We start from the raw sequence: 15,823 nt of genomic DNA, 5'->3' as shown, positions 1-15,823 counted from the left end.
AGCCCCCCTGTCCCCCCTGCAGCCCCGGCAGCCGCACTGACACAGGCTGTGCTTGCGGGCGATGTAGCGCAGGATGGCGTTGCTCTGGGTCAGTTTGGTGGTGCCATCGATGAAGTACGGCAGCTGGAGGGGACACAGGGACATGGGGACACCGGGGCAGCGAGACCCCCCCAGTCCCAGCCCCCCAGCTCCAGACACCTACGTTGGGGAAGTCGAGGCCCAGCTTCTCCTTCTCGTTGATCCACTGGCTCTTGTCGTAGTCGGGAGCTGCAAGGGAAGGGGTTTGGCTGATGTATCCACCCCAAAAACCCCAAAAGAGGTTCAGGGTGGTGTGGGGACCCCCTGGCCCCCCTCACCTTCCCCACAGCTGTACAGCTTGTCCTCATAGGGCGTCTCCGTGTACTCCAGGAGCAGGCGGATGGCGTGGGCGAGCTGGGGAGTGGGATGGGTGAGACACCCCAAAAACACCCCCCAGACGTGAGCCTGCAACTGGCTCACACACGGGGAAACTGAGGCACAGGGGAGGGCAAAGTGCACCCCTGCCCAGGGCCCCCAGTCAGCACCCCCTGCACAGGGAACCCCCCAAAAGCAACATCCTCCCACCACAACTGCAGCAGGACCCCACAGTGCATCCCAGAGCCACCCCAAAGCTGATGTATCCACCCCAAAAACCCCAAAAGAGGTTCAGGGTGGTGTGGGGACCCCCTGGCCCCCCTCACCTTCCCCACAGCTGTACAGCTTGTCCTCATAGGGCGTCTCCGTGTACTCCAGGAGCAGGCGGATGGCGTGGGCAAGCTGGGGAGTGGGATGGGTGAGACACCCCAAAAACACCCCCCAGACGTGAGCCTGCAACTGGCTCACACACGGGGAAACTGAGGCACAGGGGAGGGCAAAGTGCACCCCTGCCCAGGGCCCCCAGTCAGCACCCCCTGCACAGGAACCCCCCAAAAGCAACATCCCCCCACCACAACTGCAGCAGGACCCCACAGTGCATCCCAGAGCGACCCCAAAATTAATCTCAGATTGACCCTAGAGTGCATCCCACACTGACCCCACAATTCATCCCACACCGTGTACTCCAGGAGCAGGCGGATGGCGTGGGCAAGCTGGGGAGTGGGATGGGTGAGACACCCCAAAAACACCCCCCAGACGTGAGCCTGCAACTGGCTCACACACGGGGAAACTGAGGCACAGGGGAGGGCAAAGTGCACCCCTGCCCAGGGCCCCCAGTCAGCACCCCCTGCACAGGGAACCCCCCAAAAGCAACATCCTCCCACCACAACTGCAGCAGGACCCCACAGTGCATCCCAGAGCCACCCCAAAACTCATCCCAGATTGACCCCACAGTTCATCCCAGAGCATCCCCAAAGATCAAGGAGACCTCCCACAGTTTCCCCAAAAGACCTGAGGGGCTCTCACAGCTTCTCCCACGGTTAGGACAGCCCAAGACCCCCCAAAACACCAGAAGGACCCCCACGGATTCAGCACAGCCCCCCAAGGGTGACCCCCTGCAGCCCCCCCAAGATTAATGAGGGGCCTCATTAGAGCTCCTTAGGAATGTGCTAATGAGGAGCGGGAGCGGAGGAGGAGGGGCCACGGCCGCCTCCCCCAAAACACCAGAGGGACCCCCACAACCTGCCCAAAAGACACAGGAGACCCCCGAAGACACCCCACAAGCCCGAAGGGACCCCCGCAGCCCCCCCCAGAGCGCAGCGGAACCGCCAGAGCCCCACCCCAAAAACCAGAAGGGACCCCACAAACCCCCCGAACGTCCCCGATAGACCAAAGGGACACCCGGGACCCCCGAAACCGCCCTAAAAAACCGGGGGGAACCCTAAAGACCCCTTAAACCCCCCCAAAAAGCGCAGGGGACTCCCGGACCGCCCGCTGGGGTCCCCGCAGTGCCCCCACCCGCGCGGGGGTGTCCCCAGGGGGTGGCGGGTCCCCACTCACCCCCCCCCACCTCAAGCTTTATCAGGGTCCCCCCTTTCAGTCCCCTCGGCTGCAGGGGGGTCTCACTATCCTGGGGGGACAGGGACCCCACCCTGCTCCCCACAGCCTCCACGGGGTCCCCCTTACCCTGGGGATGCAGGGGGCTGGCTGCCCCCATCCCACCACCCAGGAGGGTCCAACATCCCCCAGGGGTTCCCCCACAAATGCGGGGTTCCCTCAGCTCCCACCGCAGCCCCTCGGCAGCTCAGTGCACCCCACACAGCAGAGACAAGGGGGAGCCCCCCATGATTTATTGGGGAGTTCTGGGGTGACCTGGGCGGCGCGGAGGGATCTTCTCATCACTCCTTGGTGTTGGACCATTTGGCCGTGCGCCAGAAAATTGGGGTTCTCATGTAGCGCCCCGAGCGCATGTAGGCAGAGACCTTGTCCAGGGCCTGGGGGGACAGGGACACATGGGGACACCGGGGTTGGGGTGGGCACGGGAAAGGCACAGGGATATCGGGATGTCTGGGATGGGCACAGGGACACGGGGGTGCTGGGGACAGGGATGGGATGCTAGGATGTCTGGGATGGGGCCACTGGGATGTCTGGGATGGGGACAGGGACATTGAGGTGTTTGGGACAGGGATGGGGACACTGGGATGGGGACACAGATGGAACCTGGGGTGTCAGGAATTAGCCGGGGTTCTCATGTAGCGCCCCGAGCGCATGTAGGCAGAGACCTTGTCCAGGGCCTGGGGGGACAGGGACACGTGGGGACAGGGCAGACACCAGGGTCAGGGGGGGCACTGGGGTGTCTGTGTAGCGATAGGGACACCATGGGGTCAGGGGTGGGGACACTGGAGTGTCTGGGATAGGGATGGGGACACTGGAATGGGTGGGATGGCATCACTGGATGTCTGGGATGAGCACAGGGACACCGGGGTGCTGGGGACAGGGATGGGGACACCAGGGGATCAGGGATGGGGACGGAGATGGACCCTGGGGTGTCACGAATTAAGACAGGGACATTGGAGTGTCAGGAATGAGATGGGAACATTGGGATGTGAGTGATGGGGACACCGGGGTGTTTGGGGCAGGCATTAGGACACTGCGGGTCATAGTGGGGGTCACTGGGGTCACAGGAATGGGATGGAGACAGAAACACCGGGGATTGAAGGATGATGCTTCGGATGGGACAAGGGAAGAGCACTGAGGTGTCAGGGATGGAGATGAGGCGGGGGGCTGTCCCTGGGCTGTCCCCGGGCTGTCCCAGGCTGTCCCCGGCTGTCCCCGGGCTGTCCCGGCCCCGCTCACCTCGAAGCGCTGCAGGAACTGGGCCAGGTTTCCCTTCAGCTCGGGACACTCGGGCGCGAACATGCCCAGCCTGTCCAGCACGTCGTAGGCCAGGAAGTCCACGAAGGTGAGCTGGGGAGGGCCAGAGGGGTCAGACCCACAGGGGCTCCCCAAAACCCCCCAGCATCCCCCACCTACCTTCTGCCCCGCAAACCAGGGCCGGGAGCCCAGGAACCGCGACAGCTCCTGCAGCTTCTTGGGCAGCTGCTCCAGGAACGCCGGCTTCAGCTTCTCCTGCACGGCGGGGGGGGCACAGTTCGGGGGCCTGCTCCCCCCCAGCCCCGCAGAACCCAGGGGCATCAGCCCCGAGTGCAGCCAGCCCAGGGATGTGCCCCAGTGCCGCTGCTGGCTCGGCCCCCGTGTCCCACGTGTGGGGACAGCCCCGGGGCTGGGGGGGATCCGTCCCCCGTGACCCCCCCGGGGCACTCACAAAGTCAGGGCTGTAGCAGAGCCGGGCGAAATTCATCCTCAAATCCATCAGCTGGTTTTCCAGCACATCCACGCGCTGCTTCTCCTCCTCTGTCTCACCACCTGCGGGGTGGGGAGGGGTCAGCCCAGCCCCCACCAGCCCCGGGACCCCCCCGGGCGCGGGGACCCCCCACTCACACAGGTTGTGCTTGCGGGCGATGTAGCGCACGATGGCGTTGCTCTGGGTCAGCTTGGTGGGGCCGTCGATGAGGTACGGGAGCTGGGGGTGCGGGGATGGGGGGGGTCAGCACCGGAGACCCCCCCACACGCCCCCCGTACCCCCCTGCATCCCCCCCATCACCTACGTTGGGGAAGTCGAGCCCCAGTTTCTCCTTCTCGTTGGTCCAGTCGCTCGGGTCATAGTCAGGCGCTGGGGGGGCAGAGAGTTTGGGGGGGGGCTCCCCCAGACCCTCTGCCCCACTCGTGGCACTCACAGCCATGGGGGGTGCGGGCATTGGGGGTGCTCCCCCCGCCCCGGGGCAGCCGGTGACCCCTCCCGGGACAGATAAAGGAGAACGTTGCCCCTGGGAGGGGTCAAGGTCCTTTTATTGGGAGGGGAGCTGGGGGGGACAAAGGTGACCCCCCGAGCTGGCGGGAGGGGGTGGCGGTGGCGGGACACGCTGCCAAGGGGGGCGTCCCCCCCTTTCTGACACAGAGGAACGCGGGGGCTGAGGGCGGGGGCTGGAGGGAGTTGGGGGTCACAGCCCGAGCCCCCCTCACCTGGGCCAGGGCGGTACTGGCGCTCCTGGTACGGGGTCTCCGTGTACTCCAGCAGCAGGCGGATCGCGTGGGCCAGCTGGGGGCACAGCACCCGCTTTTGGCACCCCAAAGCCCCCCGGACCGCCCCCCACACCCTGGGACCCCCAGCACCCCCACATCGCTCTGGGACCCCCCGCACCCCCGCCCCCGTGCCCACGCCTGTCCCCAGCGTGCCACTGCCACCCCTCGGTGCCTCTCACCCCACGGATGTCCCAGTAGCCCAGTGTGACCACCATGGTGACACCCGCCCGGGGCTCTGCGAGAACACGGACCGGGACGGAACGGAACGGACCGGAGCAGGACCCTGCCCTGTCCCCTCCCCCTGGCGTCAGCAGCTGCAGGCAGGGTGCCAGGGCGTCCTGCCAGCGCTGGAGCTGCCACCGCCGCTCGGAATCCGCCCCTGACCCTCCCACATCACCCTGGGGACCCCCAAACCCAAGGGATGAGGGGACACACAACCCCCTTCTGTGCCTCACTTTCCCTCTGGGGCTGCGCTCCCTCCCTCCCCTCACTTCAACTCCAGTCACTTAAATACTTTTATTTTTCATGCTCGGTTAGGTTTTTTTTTTCTGAAAACTTTGTTGTTTTTCTAGTCGCCATTAGGTTTTCCCAGGAACGCCGGCCCCAGATGCAGATGAGCAGCACTGGGATGGGGGCTGCAGGGATACAGGGGGTGATGCCCCACCGGGATGGGAGAAGCCTGCTCCAGCCCCATCTGGGCCACAACAAACATCTCCTGGGAGTGCTGGGGACAGGGACACACGTCACCTGGACCCCTTTCCCCTCATCCCTCAGGTTGTGAGAATGAAACATTCCCCATCCCACCCCTTGCCTTCCTCCCTGTGGTGATGAGGATGGAGCATCCCCCACCAGGCACCGTCCCCCTGTCCTCTGGGCCACTGCGTCCCCACCGACAGCAGAGACCTCAGGTCAGGGTTCCTCTGCTTGTCCCCACGGGGTGGAAGAGCAGGCTGGGAGGGCACCGGGGTCAAAGAGCATCAGGGGCCAGGTGGGGCTGGGCTGGGACTCCCACACTGTCACCACAGCAGCACCAGGACCCCCGACCTGTCACCGCATCCTCAGCCTGGGAGGTAAATCCAGGACGCCCTGGCTGTGCCCTCCCCCGTGTCACCTCCTCGTGCCATCAAGGCCAGCAGGGCCCAAGCCAGCAAGGAGACACCAGTTCAAAACAAGAGAAAAAGACAAAAAAACCCACTCATAAAATGACCAAACCAAGATGAAACGGAGAGGACTCAACCAACTCCGTGCCCTGCAGCGGCCCCAGGACAGCAGCAGGAGCGGCCCCGTGCCAGGGCAGGAGGCAGCGGGAGGGGGGACGGCGGCGGAGCCCTGGGGGGCTCGGGGGGTCAGTGGGTGCCGAGGGAGATGGTGAGCACGTCCTCCTCCTGGATGGGCTCCAGCTCGGCGCTCTGCACCGCCTGCGTGATGAGCGTCAGCTCCTGGCACAGCGTCTCGAAGCGGTAGCTGACGCAGATTGTTGTGGTGTGTTTCTTATACTTTAGCTCGGTTAAGTTGTAAATTGATTTGTTCTATCTACCGCTTTATTTGTAATGGTTCTGCCCTGGTTCTCCCTCTCCTTGCTCGCCCCATCAATCCAGTTTTCCCCTCCCCGTTACCATTGGCAACCCACGTATCTGTTCCTTAGTCCCTCCCTGGTGCCCTGTGCATCACTTCCTGGCCCGTCCCTTCCATCTAGAATCTTCCCTTCAGGGCATCGAGTGATTGGTTCAGGGGCCAGGGCCCCTCCCCAGGCTTTTCCCTATTGGTTGTCCCACTGTGTCTGGGTTCCTCTGCTTGTCCCCACGGGGTGGAAGAGCAGGCTGGGAGGGCACCGGGGTCAAAGAGCATCAGGGGCCAGGTGGGGCTGGGCTGGGACTCCCACACTGTCACCACAGCAGCACCAGGACCCCCGACCTGTCACCGCATCCTCAGCCTGGGAGGTAAATCCAGGACGCCCTGGCTGTGCCCTCCCCCGTGTCACCTCCTCGTGCCATCAAGGCCAGCAGGGCCCAAGCCAGCAAGGAGACACCAGTTCAAAACAAGAGAAAAAGACAAAAAAACCCACTCATAAAATGACCAAACCAAGATGAAACGGAGAGGACTCAACCAACTCCGTGCCCTGCAGCGGCCCCAGGACAGCAGCAGGAGCGGCCCCGTGCCAGGGCAGGAGGCAGCGGGAGGGGGGACGGCGGCGGAGCCCTGGGGGGCTCGGGGGGTCAGTGGGTGCCGAGGGAGATGGTGAGCACGTCCTCCTCCTGGATGGGCTCCAGCTCGGCGCTCTGCACCGCCTGCGTGATGAGCGTCAGCTCCTGTGGCCCATCCCTTCCATCTAGAATCTTCCAGTCAGGGCATTGAGTGATTGGTTCAGGAGCCAGGGCCCCTCCCCAGGCTTTTCCCTATTGGTTGTCCCACTGTGTCTATCACCCTCTCCTCACTCCCACCTTCTCATGGATTGGCTGAAGACCAGACTCCACCTCTGTACCATTCCCCTCTTTATAAGTTAGTGTCAGATGCCAGTTTGGGGTCTTGAGCAGTCAGTTCTCCTGGACCCAATAAATCTGGAGTACACTGCAGCTGGAGTCCGTCTCCTTTCCTCCCGTTGGGGAGCAGCTCTCTCATTGCGGATCCTCATCCCTCAAGGTGAAAGCCTGAGGCGCCCTCCTGACCGCAGCAGGGATCGGGAGAGTGCCCCAGTGCTGCTGGTGCTGCTGGCCACAGCTAGCAGGGACATCCCAAAGGGGCAATCGCTTTCCCCTTCCAGGCCAGCCGCCGCTGCAGCGGATGTCGGGAACGTTGGTGCGGCGGATGTCGTTCCCCTCCGGACCCTCCTTCAGGTAGTTGGGACCCAGCCAGTAGCTCTTCACCTGGGGGGGTGGGACAGGGCCCCGTGGCTGCCCCAGCACTCCCAGTGCACGTGGAGGGAGAATGGGAATGGGCAAATGTCGGAACCCAGGACATCTCTCTGGATGCCCTGGATGTCTCAAAGCCCTGGCAGTGGCTTGGAGACCCTGGCAGGAAGCCAAAGACACCTGGAAATTCGATCTTAATTCATAGAGCAAATTGCCAACCTTATATGAAGAATTACAGGTCACAAAAGTTTAAGTAGCACAGTAGTAGCAATCACAGGGTGAAGGGAAAAAACTTTGGAGCACTGTACAGGGGGTTTTGTATGTTGTACAGGGGGGTTTGAAATTCTGTACATGGGGGTCAGGAGTCCTAAGATGGAGGGATTTGGGCATGCCCTGTCCTTCTTCTTTCTTCTCCTTGGCATCCATGTTCAGGATGATGTTGGCATGAGTGGATTGGTTCATAGTGAAAGTGCACTTGCCAACAAGGGTGAAAAATACTGGAAATTGAAGGTAAATATCTTATACGTAGTTTTCACTATAAAAGAGACAACCGCCCCGTGGGTGGGAGAGAGTGCCCTTGGCTGTCTTGCTGATCAGACCTCGGCTGGACAGACAGAAAAACTTTGTAGATAAGGAACAATAAACTCAACTGAAGACCAAAGGCAAGAGTCCAGACTCCTTCTTCGAAAGGACGGCCTGCCCAGAACCACCTTTTCCCGTGCTGGGGCAGAGACAAGTAACAGCCAACCCCGACACCTGGCGTCCCTGGGTGGGCAGCCCAACGGTGGGTGCCAAGGGCAGCCCAGCAGTGACCCAAGAGGTGAGCTCGAAGCGGCGAGCAACAAGCCGAAGAGAGAGCTGCAGAAAAGAACACCCAGCTGGGCAGCACCCGAGTGGGCAGCTCCCAGGCGGGCAGTTCCCAGAGTTGGACTCATTCCCAGGAGAGCACTGATAACTCCTTGGGAAGGCAGCCAGAAGACTCTGAAGAAGCAGCAGCCAGGGAGAACATCGCACTCCACCTCTGCCGAAGAAGAGCTTGTACCAGAACAGCCCGGATTGGAATCAGAAGGGCCCCTGAATCCATCTCCTGTGACCTGCTGCACGGGAACCAGGAGCCTCCAGACTGCTCTGACGACACAGATTCCGTGAGAAGGTCAAAATTAAGAAACATGGGGAACACACACAGGAACAAATAGAAACATTGTCAGCCTTACAAGGCGTGACAGAGGCGTATGCAGAGGGGGTTTCTAAAAAGGAGCTCAAATAATTATTATTATTGATCAGATGTAATTATCCATTTGCAGAAACATGTTTGTTGTTTCAAGTAGGCTTTTGGCAAGAAGTTAATAGGCATGTATATTTTTTAGCTACGAGAAGGGATGAGACAGCTTTTAAATTGTTGTCTCCAGCAAGTATTATGTTAGAGGCTATCTTTGCAAGGTCTCAGAGATCAGCCAGGCAATTGCTTTCCACAACTCCCACAAGGGCAGGGAGGGAAGAGCAAGGCTCGGAGCAGAGATTGGCTCTGGTCCCAATTGGCCCAGGGGGGACAGCTCCCAAGGGAGGGGAGCAAGAGGGAAAGGCACTGCTTCCAACCCTGTCATCCCAAAGATCCAAGAGACCTCCAAAACACCCTGAAACCCCAGAAACTGAGGGGGGTTCAGGCTCCGATTCAGACGCGAAGACGATCCCAACCCCAGAAGAACTGAGATCTTCACCCAGCGAGATCGAAGAGTCGGGACATCCCCAGGGAGGATGGGGCGGGGGAGGCAGAAGAATCAGGAAGGGGGGTTGAAGGGTGATCGGGGGAGGATAGGGAAACGCTTTCTCGCGGCGGGCGCATCTGCGCGGTGGCGATGGTGGCAGTGGGGAACACGAGTTTTGGTGCGGGTTTTGGGGGACCCACACCGGGTGTAGCAGCCTCGGCTAGCGCCATGCCAAAGGCGCACACGAGGGGCGAGACACACAGGACATCCAGGAAGGGCTCCCGGACCACAGTGTCCACGTCAGACGCAGGCAACAAGCTCGGAGCAGCCGCGGAATTCCGAGCAGCACCCGTAAGTAGACGTAGGGGATGCATGGCGGAGACGCAGGACCTGGAAGCTGAGCCGCTGTGATCCGCTCACATCGCAGGGCAAACACAGGCACGAGCGAGGCAGGGACTGTACACACGGGCGGGGGGTGTGGACACAGCATCGGAGAAGGAAGAGAGAGAGTCAGGGACAGACACTGGGGAGGAGACATCAGAGGAGGTGTGGGACGGACAGTGACGTCGGCCTAGGGGAGACAGGAGGCATTGCCGAAAGAGCGCACGTGTGGAAAATGCGGACGGAGTGCGGTCGGGGGCGGGTCCGATCCCCTGTGACATCTCGAGCGAGGAGGGGCCGATCTCGGGGTTCCATATCCCGGGGCTCCACCCCCTCTCCGGTTCCGGTTTCCTCGGCTCCAACCCCTGTGGTTCAGACCTCTCCCATCCCAGGGTGGTGCTCAGGTGTTCAGCCTCCATTGCTGGCTCAGTCAAAATCCGTGCAGGCTCGAGTTCCACAACCACAACTGCTGCAATCAATCAATGCGGCTGAAGAATAATAGAACCCTATGCAAATTAATGTTACTCTACATATGATATAGATAGAATTCTTCTATGGTGAAAAATTTTTCCCAGGGAGACAAAATGTCATGTAAAGATGAAAGTATTAGTAAAGATTCAATTACCCAACCTGTCTTGGAAGACAGAGCATTTGGGAAAGGTCAGTCAGATTCTGTTGTGGGGTCATCAGTCGATTTCTCAATGATTCAAAGTTTTAAGAATTATTGATATTGAGTTTATAATCTTTGTTATTTTTTTTTTTTGTAGGTAATGCTGATAGATGGTGATTGTTGTTAATGTTGGATGAATGCTTTGGGAAGGTTGTGTTAACTCCTTCAAGCACTTCTTGTTGATGAGTTGATTTTGTGGTGTGAGTCTTCAGATTTTTGTGATGAGAATTGTTATTGGTGTGTTGTAGCATTTGCAGGCAGCTTTCATGTGTTTTCCTATCTCTTTGTGCGATCACCTGCAAATCACATGTTTCTTCAAGGTCCTGTCTTTCTTTATTTCCTAGCTACTTATATGTTTCTGAGGGTTTTTTATCCAGATTGCCAGTCTTGTGGCTCTTTTAATTATTATTTCAGAACTACTCCAGCAGAGAATTCAAGAAGTTTGCTGTGTTTGGAGAATCTGTCTTGACAAAAACTTCAGAAGGATTCAATTATTTGCTGGTTTGATTGGTTTGTAATCCTAAGGTTTCTTGTTTATAACTGTTGTTTTTAAAAATCTTGTTTAAAAAAATGTGTCAAGTGATACCCACCAATTAGAGTTCAGGCTCTTTATGTCTGGCAAGCTCAGTACTGGAGCTACTATGAGAGCCTCTTTTAATTGTCTGAATTTTTCTTTGTCCGTTTCAGTCCACTTAGGTTTGTCCGTGGTTAGTTTTCATATAAAAATTTTACTTTCTCACTGTACCCCTCGATCCATTGTCTACAGAATGCCAGAAGCCCAAGTACTTGTCTTACTTCCCTTTTTGACTGAGGGGAGGGTAATGCAATGATCCCTGCCGCCCTGTCAGGGTCTAGCTTTTTCTTACCTTTAACCAACCAGTGTCCTAAATATTTCACCTTGGGCTCAGTGAATTGCAGCTTGGATTTTGAAACTTTTAAGCCTTTATCCCCTAAAAAGTTTAGGAGAGCTATTGTATTTGCTCTTAACCCATCTTCATCAGGACCTGCTATTAATAAGTAATCCACATATTGTAATAGTTTTGTTCCCTCCGTTGGGACAAATTCACTAAATAATTGCTTGAGAGCCTGACCGAACAGGCTCAGCGAATCCACAAACCCCTGAGGCAGGGAGGTCCACCTAAGCTGTTGTTTAAGGTTCATGTCTTGGTCCTCCCATTGAAATGCAAAATAGTCCCGACTCTCCCTTGCTAGAGGACAAGTCCAAAAGGCATCTTTCAAGTCTATTATGCTATACCAGATAGCATTTGATGACGCATTACTGAGGAGTGTATAGGGATTTGAGACGGTGGGAAATAAAGTTTTGTTCGCTGGTTAACAGCTCTTAGATCCTGCACCAAGTGATAACTCCTGTCCGGTTTATGGACCGCAAGAATCGGAGTATTATGTCTAGACATACATGGCTCCAAGGTGCCCTTTTTTATTAGATCCTCAATTATTGGTTTTAACCCCCACCTTCCCTCCATGGGTATTGGATATTGTTTGACCCTAATAGGGTCTTCTGGTCTCTCAATTTCTGTGTGTATAGGTTCCATTTCCAACTTCCCTGCCTCCCCCTTTGTGTGCCACACTTTAGGGTTTACTTTTCCCTCATCCTCAGCAGTGAGTTTATACAAGCTTACCATAAGCTGAGAGTCTTGTGCAATTAGACTAATACCCAAATTCACCATTAAATCCCTCCCCAACAAATTATAATCTGCTTCTTCCACCAATAGTATATTCCCCAAAGACAATTTGTTTTCGGACTCAATTTCCATATCTTTAATTACTGGTACCTTGAAAGGTTCCCCCTTTGCCCCAGTTACCGTCATGGAATCCTTGCTCTTTGTGCATCCTCGTGGTCGGTGTTGGACCGTACTCCTTTCGGCCCCTGAATCTACCAAAAACACAAGTTCCTGCTTGTGGGTCCTATTCTTAGTTTTATCAAGGGCTCCTTTGGTGTCACTGACCTCATGTTAAAGGCCCCTGACACCTCTAGCCTTCTTGAAAGATTTTCATGTCCTTCATTCTCTTTTTACATTCCCTCTTAAAGTGACCTCTTTGCTTGCAGTAATAGCGCTCTGTTACCTCCCTCTGTTGGGGCTCAGGCCTCCTTGTGGGATATGTGGGTTTCACCAAGGCTTTTTGTGCCTGACCTGTTTTCCCGATGTTTGTGTCCCATTCCTGTTTTGGTGCTTCCCTTACCACCGCCACTAGGACCTTTGCCTGTGCCTTCTGCTTTTCATCCTCATATAAACTTTTTGAGCCTCCCACAATAATTCCTGTAACGTTCTTTCCTACCAATTTTCCAATTTCTCCAATTTCCTCCTCATGTCCTCCCAGGATTTAGCCACAAATTGCGTTTTTGAGAAAATGGCTCCCACTGAAGAATCTGGGTCCCTTCCCAAGTACATTTGGAGAATTTTTCTTCACCTTTCCAGCCACTCAGTAGGAGTTTTGTCCCTCCCCTGGCATTCCCCCAATGCTTTACTCAGATTCTGTCCCTTTGGTACCGCCCCCCCAGATACCTCAAATCACCATATTTCTAAGGTCTATCATCTTTTGCCAGTCCTCTTCTGCTTGTGCATTCCATGATGGCCTTTGACTGGGCCATTTGACCTCCCCACTCCCCCATTGTGGGTTTCGATGTTCCCAATCCTTTATTGCTGCCACCCTTATCATATCTCATTCTTCCGCATTAAACAAAGACCTCACTATGGCACTAATATTGTCATATGAATAAATACTGTTCCCCAAAATCTCATCCAACCTCTCTGCCACACCCAACAGATCATCCATTATTTTCCCCATTTCCTTTTTCCACGCACATCCCCCAAGTTTATTGGCACATTCACAAATCCAATGACTCCTGGAGCTGTCGGGACTTCCCTGAGTGGAAAGAGACTCCTGCTGTCCTTCCTCATCCTCACTATCATCCGCATTAGCCTTCCGAGTCTTGTGTGTCATAAGGCTGGAGGGCGGGGACTCGTTCCCCGCGGATGTGTGTGTGTGTGTCCTGTGTTCCCCTCCGGTTGTGTAGGAGGGGCAAGGGGAAGAGTTTATTCGTGTGCGAGCGGCATCGCCGAAGCTTGCCCCTGTAGAGGCGTTGCTTCGGATGGCGGAGCCTGTGGCACTGCCTGTCGATGCGTGGGATTCATGGGTTTGGAGAGGGCACCCTGCACCTGGGGATTCGGGTATGGGAGAGGGAGGTTTTCCATGGGTTCCCAGGGTTTTGTGAGGTGCTTAGGTTGTTTATAGGTTTTTACAGGAAATTGCCCCGTACTGGCATATTCCCATAGCCGTGCATACTCCCTTTCCTCGTGTGTTGATCCCTTTTCCTCGAACACAAATTCCTTCAATGCCCGACAGGTTTCCTTATCAAAAGTCCCAAACACAGGCCAAAATAAGTATTTCTTAACCTCCACATGAGCCCATTTCTCCACACCATAATATATCATTCTCTCCTTAGACCTCCCCCTCCTCATGGGGCAATCCTTCCAGTGTTCCAACATCCACCCCAGAGGACTGTTTCCCCAGAGGACTGGTATATCGCAAGTACAATATTTTTCCACCTTTTCTGGTTTCCCTGGGTTTTCCCTTATAGTTTACTCTTTTTCGGTCCCATGTTTCTTACTTGCTTACCGTTTTCCTTTTTCGGTAGATAAGACTCCAAATCGACCTGTTTTCCTTTTACAGATACACTCCTTGATTCTTAGTTAAAAAAACTTTTGCCGACCTACTAGTTGTACAGTGAACCGATCTGTAGACTTTCAATTGACAAAAAAAGAAGAGCTCTCTTACCTTTTCCCTGGATCCAGTGAGGTTCCGTTGTTCCTGCTAATCGATGGACCTTTCGTCCTCCCTCTGATCCAGCCCGTGATCAAAAAAACACCTCCCCTTCCTCCCTTAATTCCTGGGATTTTGGATTGGTGTATGTGTGTGCTTTTAATGAGTTTTTCACCCGCTTCCCCTGCGACCAACCACTTTCCTCATGGAAGAGTGGAACTGTGATCTTCAGGTCCACACTCGCTTTGTGATAATTTCACGTCTCACACACACACACGCTCACACCCCACTCAACCACACAATACTTACGGTCCTTTTTCCCATGTGGAATCTTCATGCACGTAGTTTTATGAGTGAAAAATTTCTGCCGGCTTTGGAGAATTACTCCATTTTCCTGAGAGCTCAGGGCCTGTTTTTAATCTTTAGATTGTGGCTTTTGGCTAATAGCTTGTGTTATCGGATTGGTTCCATTGGGCTTTTCCCAATCCTATCCAGCCGCTGAACTCAGTGGGGAGCTACTCGGACCTGGAGAGGGGTCCCTGGAATCCAATATCAGATCACGTCGGGGTCACCAAGATTGTTATAACTAAAAATAAAAACTGACCCAATCGTAATAAAAATAAAACCAAAAAATTTATTCGTGACCGTATTGCAGTCCTGACAGCCACCAATGGAAAAAAAGACAGCGCAGACCCCGGGGATACAGGCTGAGTGGACGCAGATCCGGCCTCTATCACACCGAACCCCCCTTGGTCCACACTTGCTGCTCCACAGGGACAGTTCTTATACTCTTTTTCTTGCCCATGGCAGAGTCCCTTTGTCTCCTTTCAAACTTCATCATATTCATGTTGGTTTCTTCACTCAAAGATGCACAAAACCTCATCTGGGAAGAGACAAATGTTCCTCCTGCGATTCCCGGAATCCTGTGTTCAGGCAGAAGGTGTTGATGGCCCTGGTTATCTCAGATGTGTATCTTCATGGGCCATCATCCTGGTACATCCTCTGGTACGTGCCACTGTGAATGACCATCTGCTGTGCAGCCAAGTTTCCTCCGTATGTTAATGCCGAGTTCCACCCTTGTCAGCCAGCCCAGGTGTCACTCTAGGATTAAACCCTGCTCCCCCCTTTAATAGCATGTTTGTTACATATATCTATAATCCATTGGCATGAATTTCTACATATTCTAACAAACGGGACCCCCATGGACCCCTTGCTGCCTTCTAAAAGCTCTGAGGTATCCCCACAGCCCCCCCAAACCAAAAGGGAACACTGCAGATCCCCCCAGAGTGCAGCGGAACCGCCAGAGCCCCACCCCCAAAACCAGAAGGGACCGCACAAACACCCCGAATGTCCCTGATAGACCAAAGGGACACCTGGGACCCCCGAAACCCCACCAACCCCCCGAAAAAACCGGGGGGAACCCTGAAGACCCCTTAAACCCTCCAAAAAGATCAGGAAACCCCCGGGCCCCCCTCTGGAGTCCCTGCAGCCCCCTCACCCACATGGGGGTGTCCCCAGGGGGTGGCGGATCCCCACTCACCCCGTGGATGTCCCAGTACCCCAAAACCGCCATGGCCGCGCGATCGCTGCCCCGCCCACCGTGGCACGGCCACGCCCCCATGGGGCGGGGTGGGGGCAGGGCTGGGGTGGGGCTTAATGGGAACGGGTTCCATGGGGGTCCCACTTATCCCAGGGTCCCTTTTATCTCAGGGTCCCTCTTATCGTGGGGGACCCTCTTATCCTGGGGTCCAGTTTATCTCCAGGAATCCCCTTATCCCCGGGGTTCCCCTTTTCCTGGGGTTCCCCTTATCCCAGGGGTCCCTCATATCCCTGGGGATTCCCCTTATCCCGGGGCTCTGCAGCCCCCCAAAGCTCTGTGGGGTCCCCCTTAGTAGAGG

The 15,823-nt window shown here is 56.0% G+C and overlaps 2 protein-coding genes across 2 annotated transcripts in view; both read right to left on the bottom strand.

Annotated features, from left to right (window-relative positions):
* LOC120502250 (glutathione S-transferase Mu 1-like) overlaps positions 1-15,550 on the bottom strand; it is a 19,292-nt gene extending 3,742 nt beyond the window's left edge. Inside the window, exons 1-4 of the mRNA XM_039709497.1 lie at positions 15,466-15,550; positions 357-432; positions 203-267; positions 4-123 (exon numbers count right to left, since the gene is read on the bottom strand). Of these exons, the coding sequence (XP_039565431.1) occupies positions 4-123; positions 203-267; positions 357-432; positions 15,466-15,546 (342 nt within the window). The 5' untranslated portion in view covers positions 15,547-15,550. The remainder of the gene's footprint in view (positions 1-3; positions 124-202; positions 268-356; positions 433-15,465) is intronic.
* LOC120502255 (glutathione S-transferase 2) lies at positions 2,215-4,869 on the bottom strand. The gene is made up of 8 exons (XM_039709507.1): positions 4,716-4,869; positions 4,477-4,552; positions 4,062-4,126; positions 3,895-3,976; positions 3,719-3,819; positions 3,427-3,522; positions 3,250-3,360; positions 2,215-2,387 (listed from the first exon to the last, which is right to left on the bottom strand). Exons 1-8 carry the CDS (start codon positions 4,749-4,751, stop codon positions 2,292-2,294), a joined length of 663 nt encoding a protein of 220 aa, XP_039565441.1. The 5' UTR covers positions 4,752-4,869; the 3' UTR covers positions 2,215-2,291.
* Positions 15,551-15,823: the final 273 nt, after the last annotated feature.

The sequence above is a fragment of the Passer montanus genome, unplaced genomic scaffold (genome assembly GCF_014805655.1).
Source record: "Passer montanus isolate IOZ18808 unplaced genomic scaffold, ASM1480565v1 scaffold211, whole genome shotgun sequence".
Lineage (NCBI taxonomy): Eukaryota > Metazoa > Chordata > Aves > Passeriformes > Passeridae > Passer > Passer montanus.
Note: the sequence above shows the minus strand (reverse complement) of the source record. Positions and strands in the feature narration are given on the sequence as shown.

Coding starts and splice junctions, on each gene's coding strand:
- LOC120502255 (XM_039709507.1), bottom strand. CDS start 4,751: ATGGTGGTCACACTGGGCTACTGGGACATCCGTGGG. Junction 4,553..4,715: donor GCTACTGGGACATCCGTGGG/GTGAGAGGCACC, acceptor CTGTGCCCCCAG/CTGGCCCACGCGATCCGCCT. Junction 3,820..3,894: donor CGCCCGCAAGCACAACCTGT/GTGAGTGGGGGG, acceptor CCCACCCCGCAG/GTGGTGAGACAGAGGAGGAG.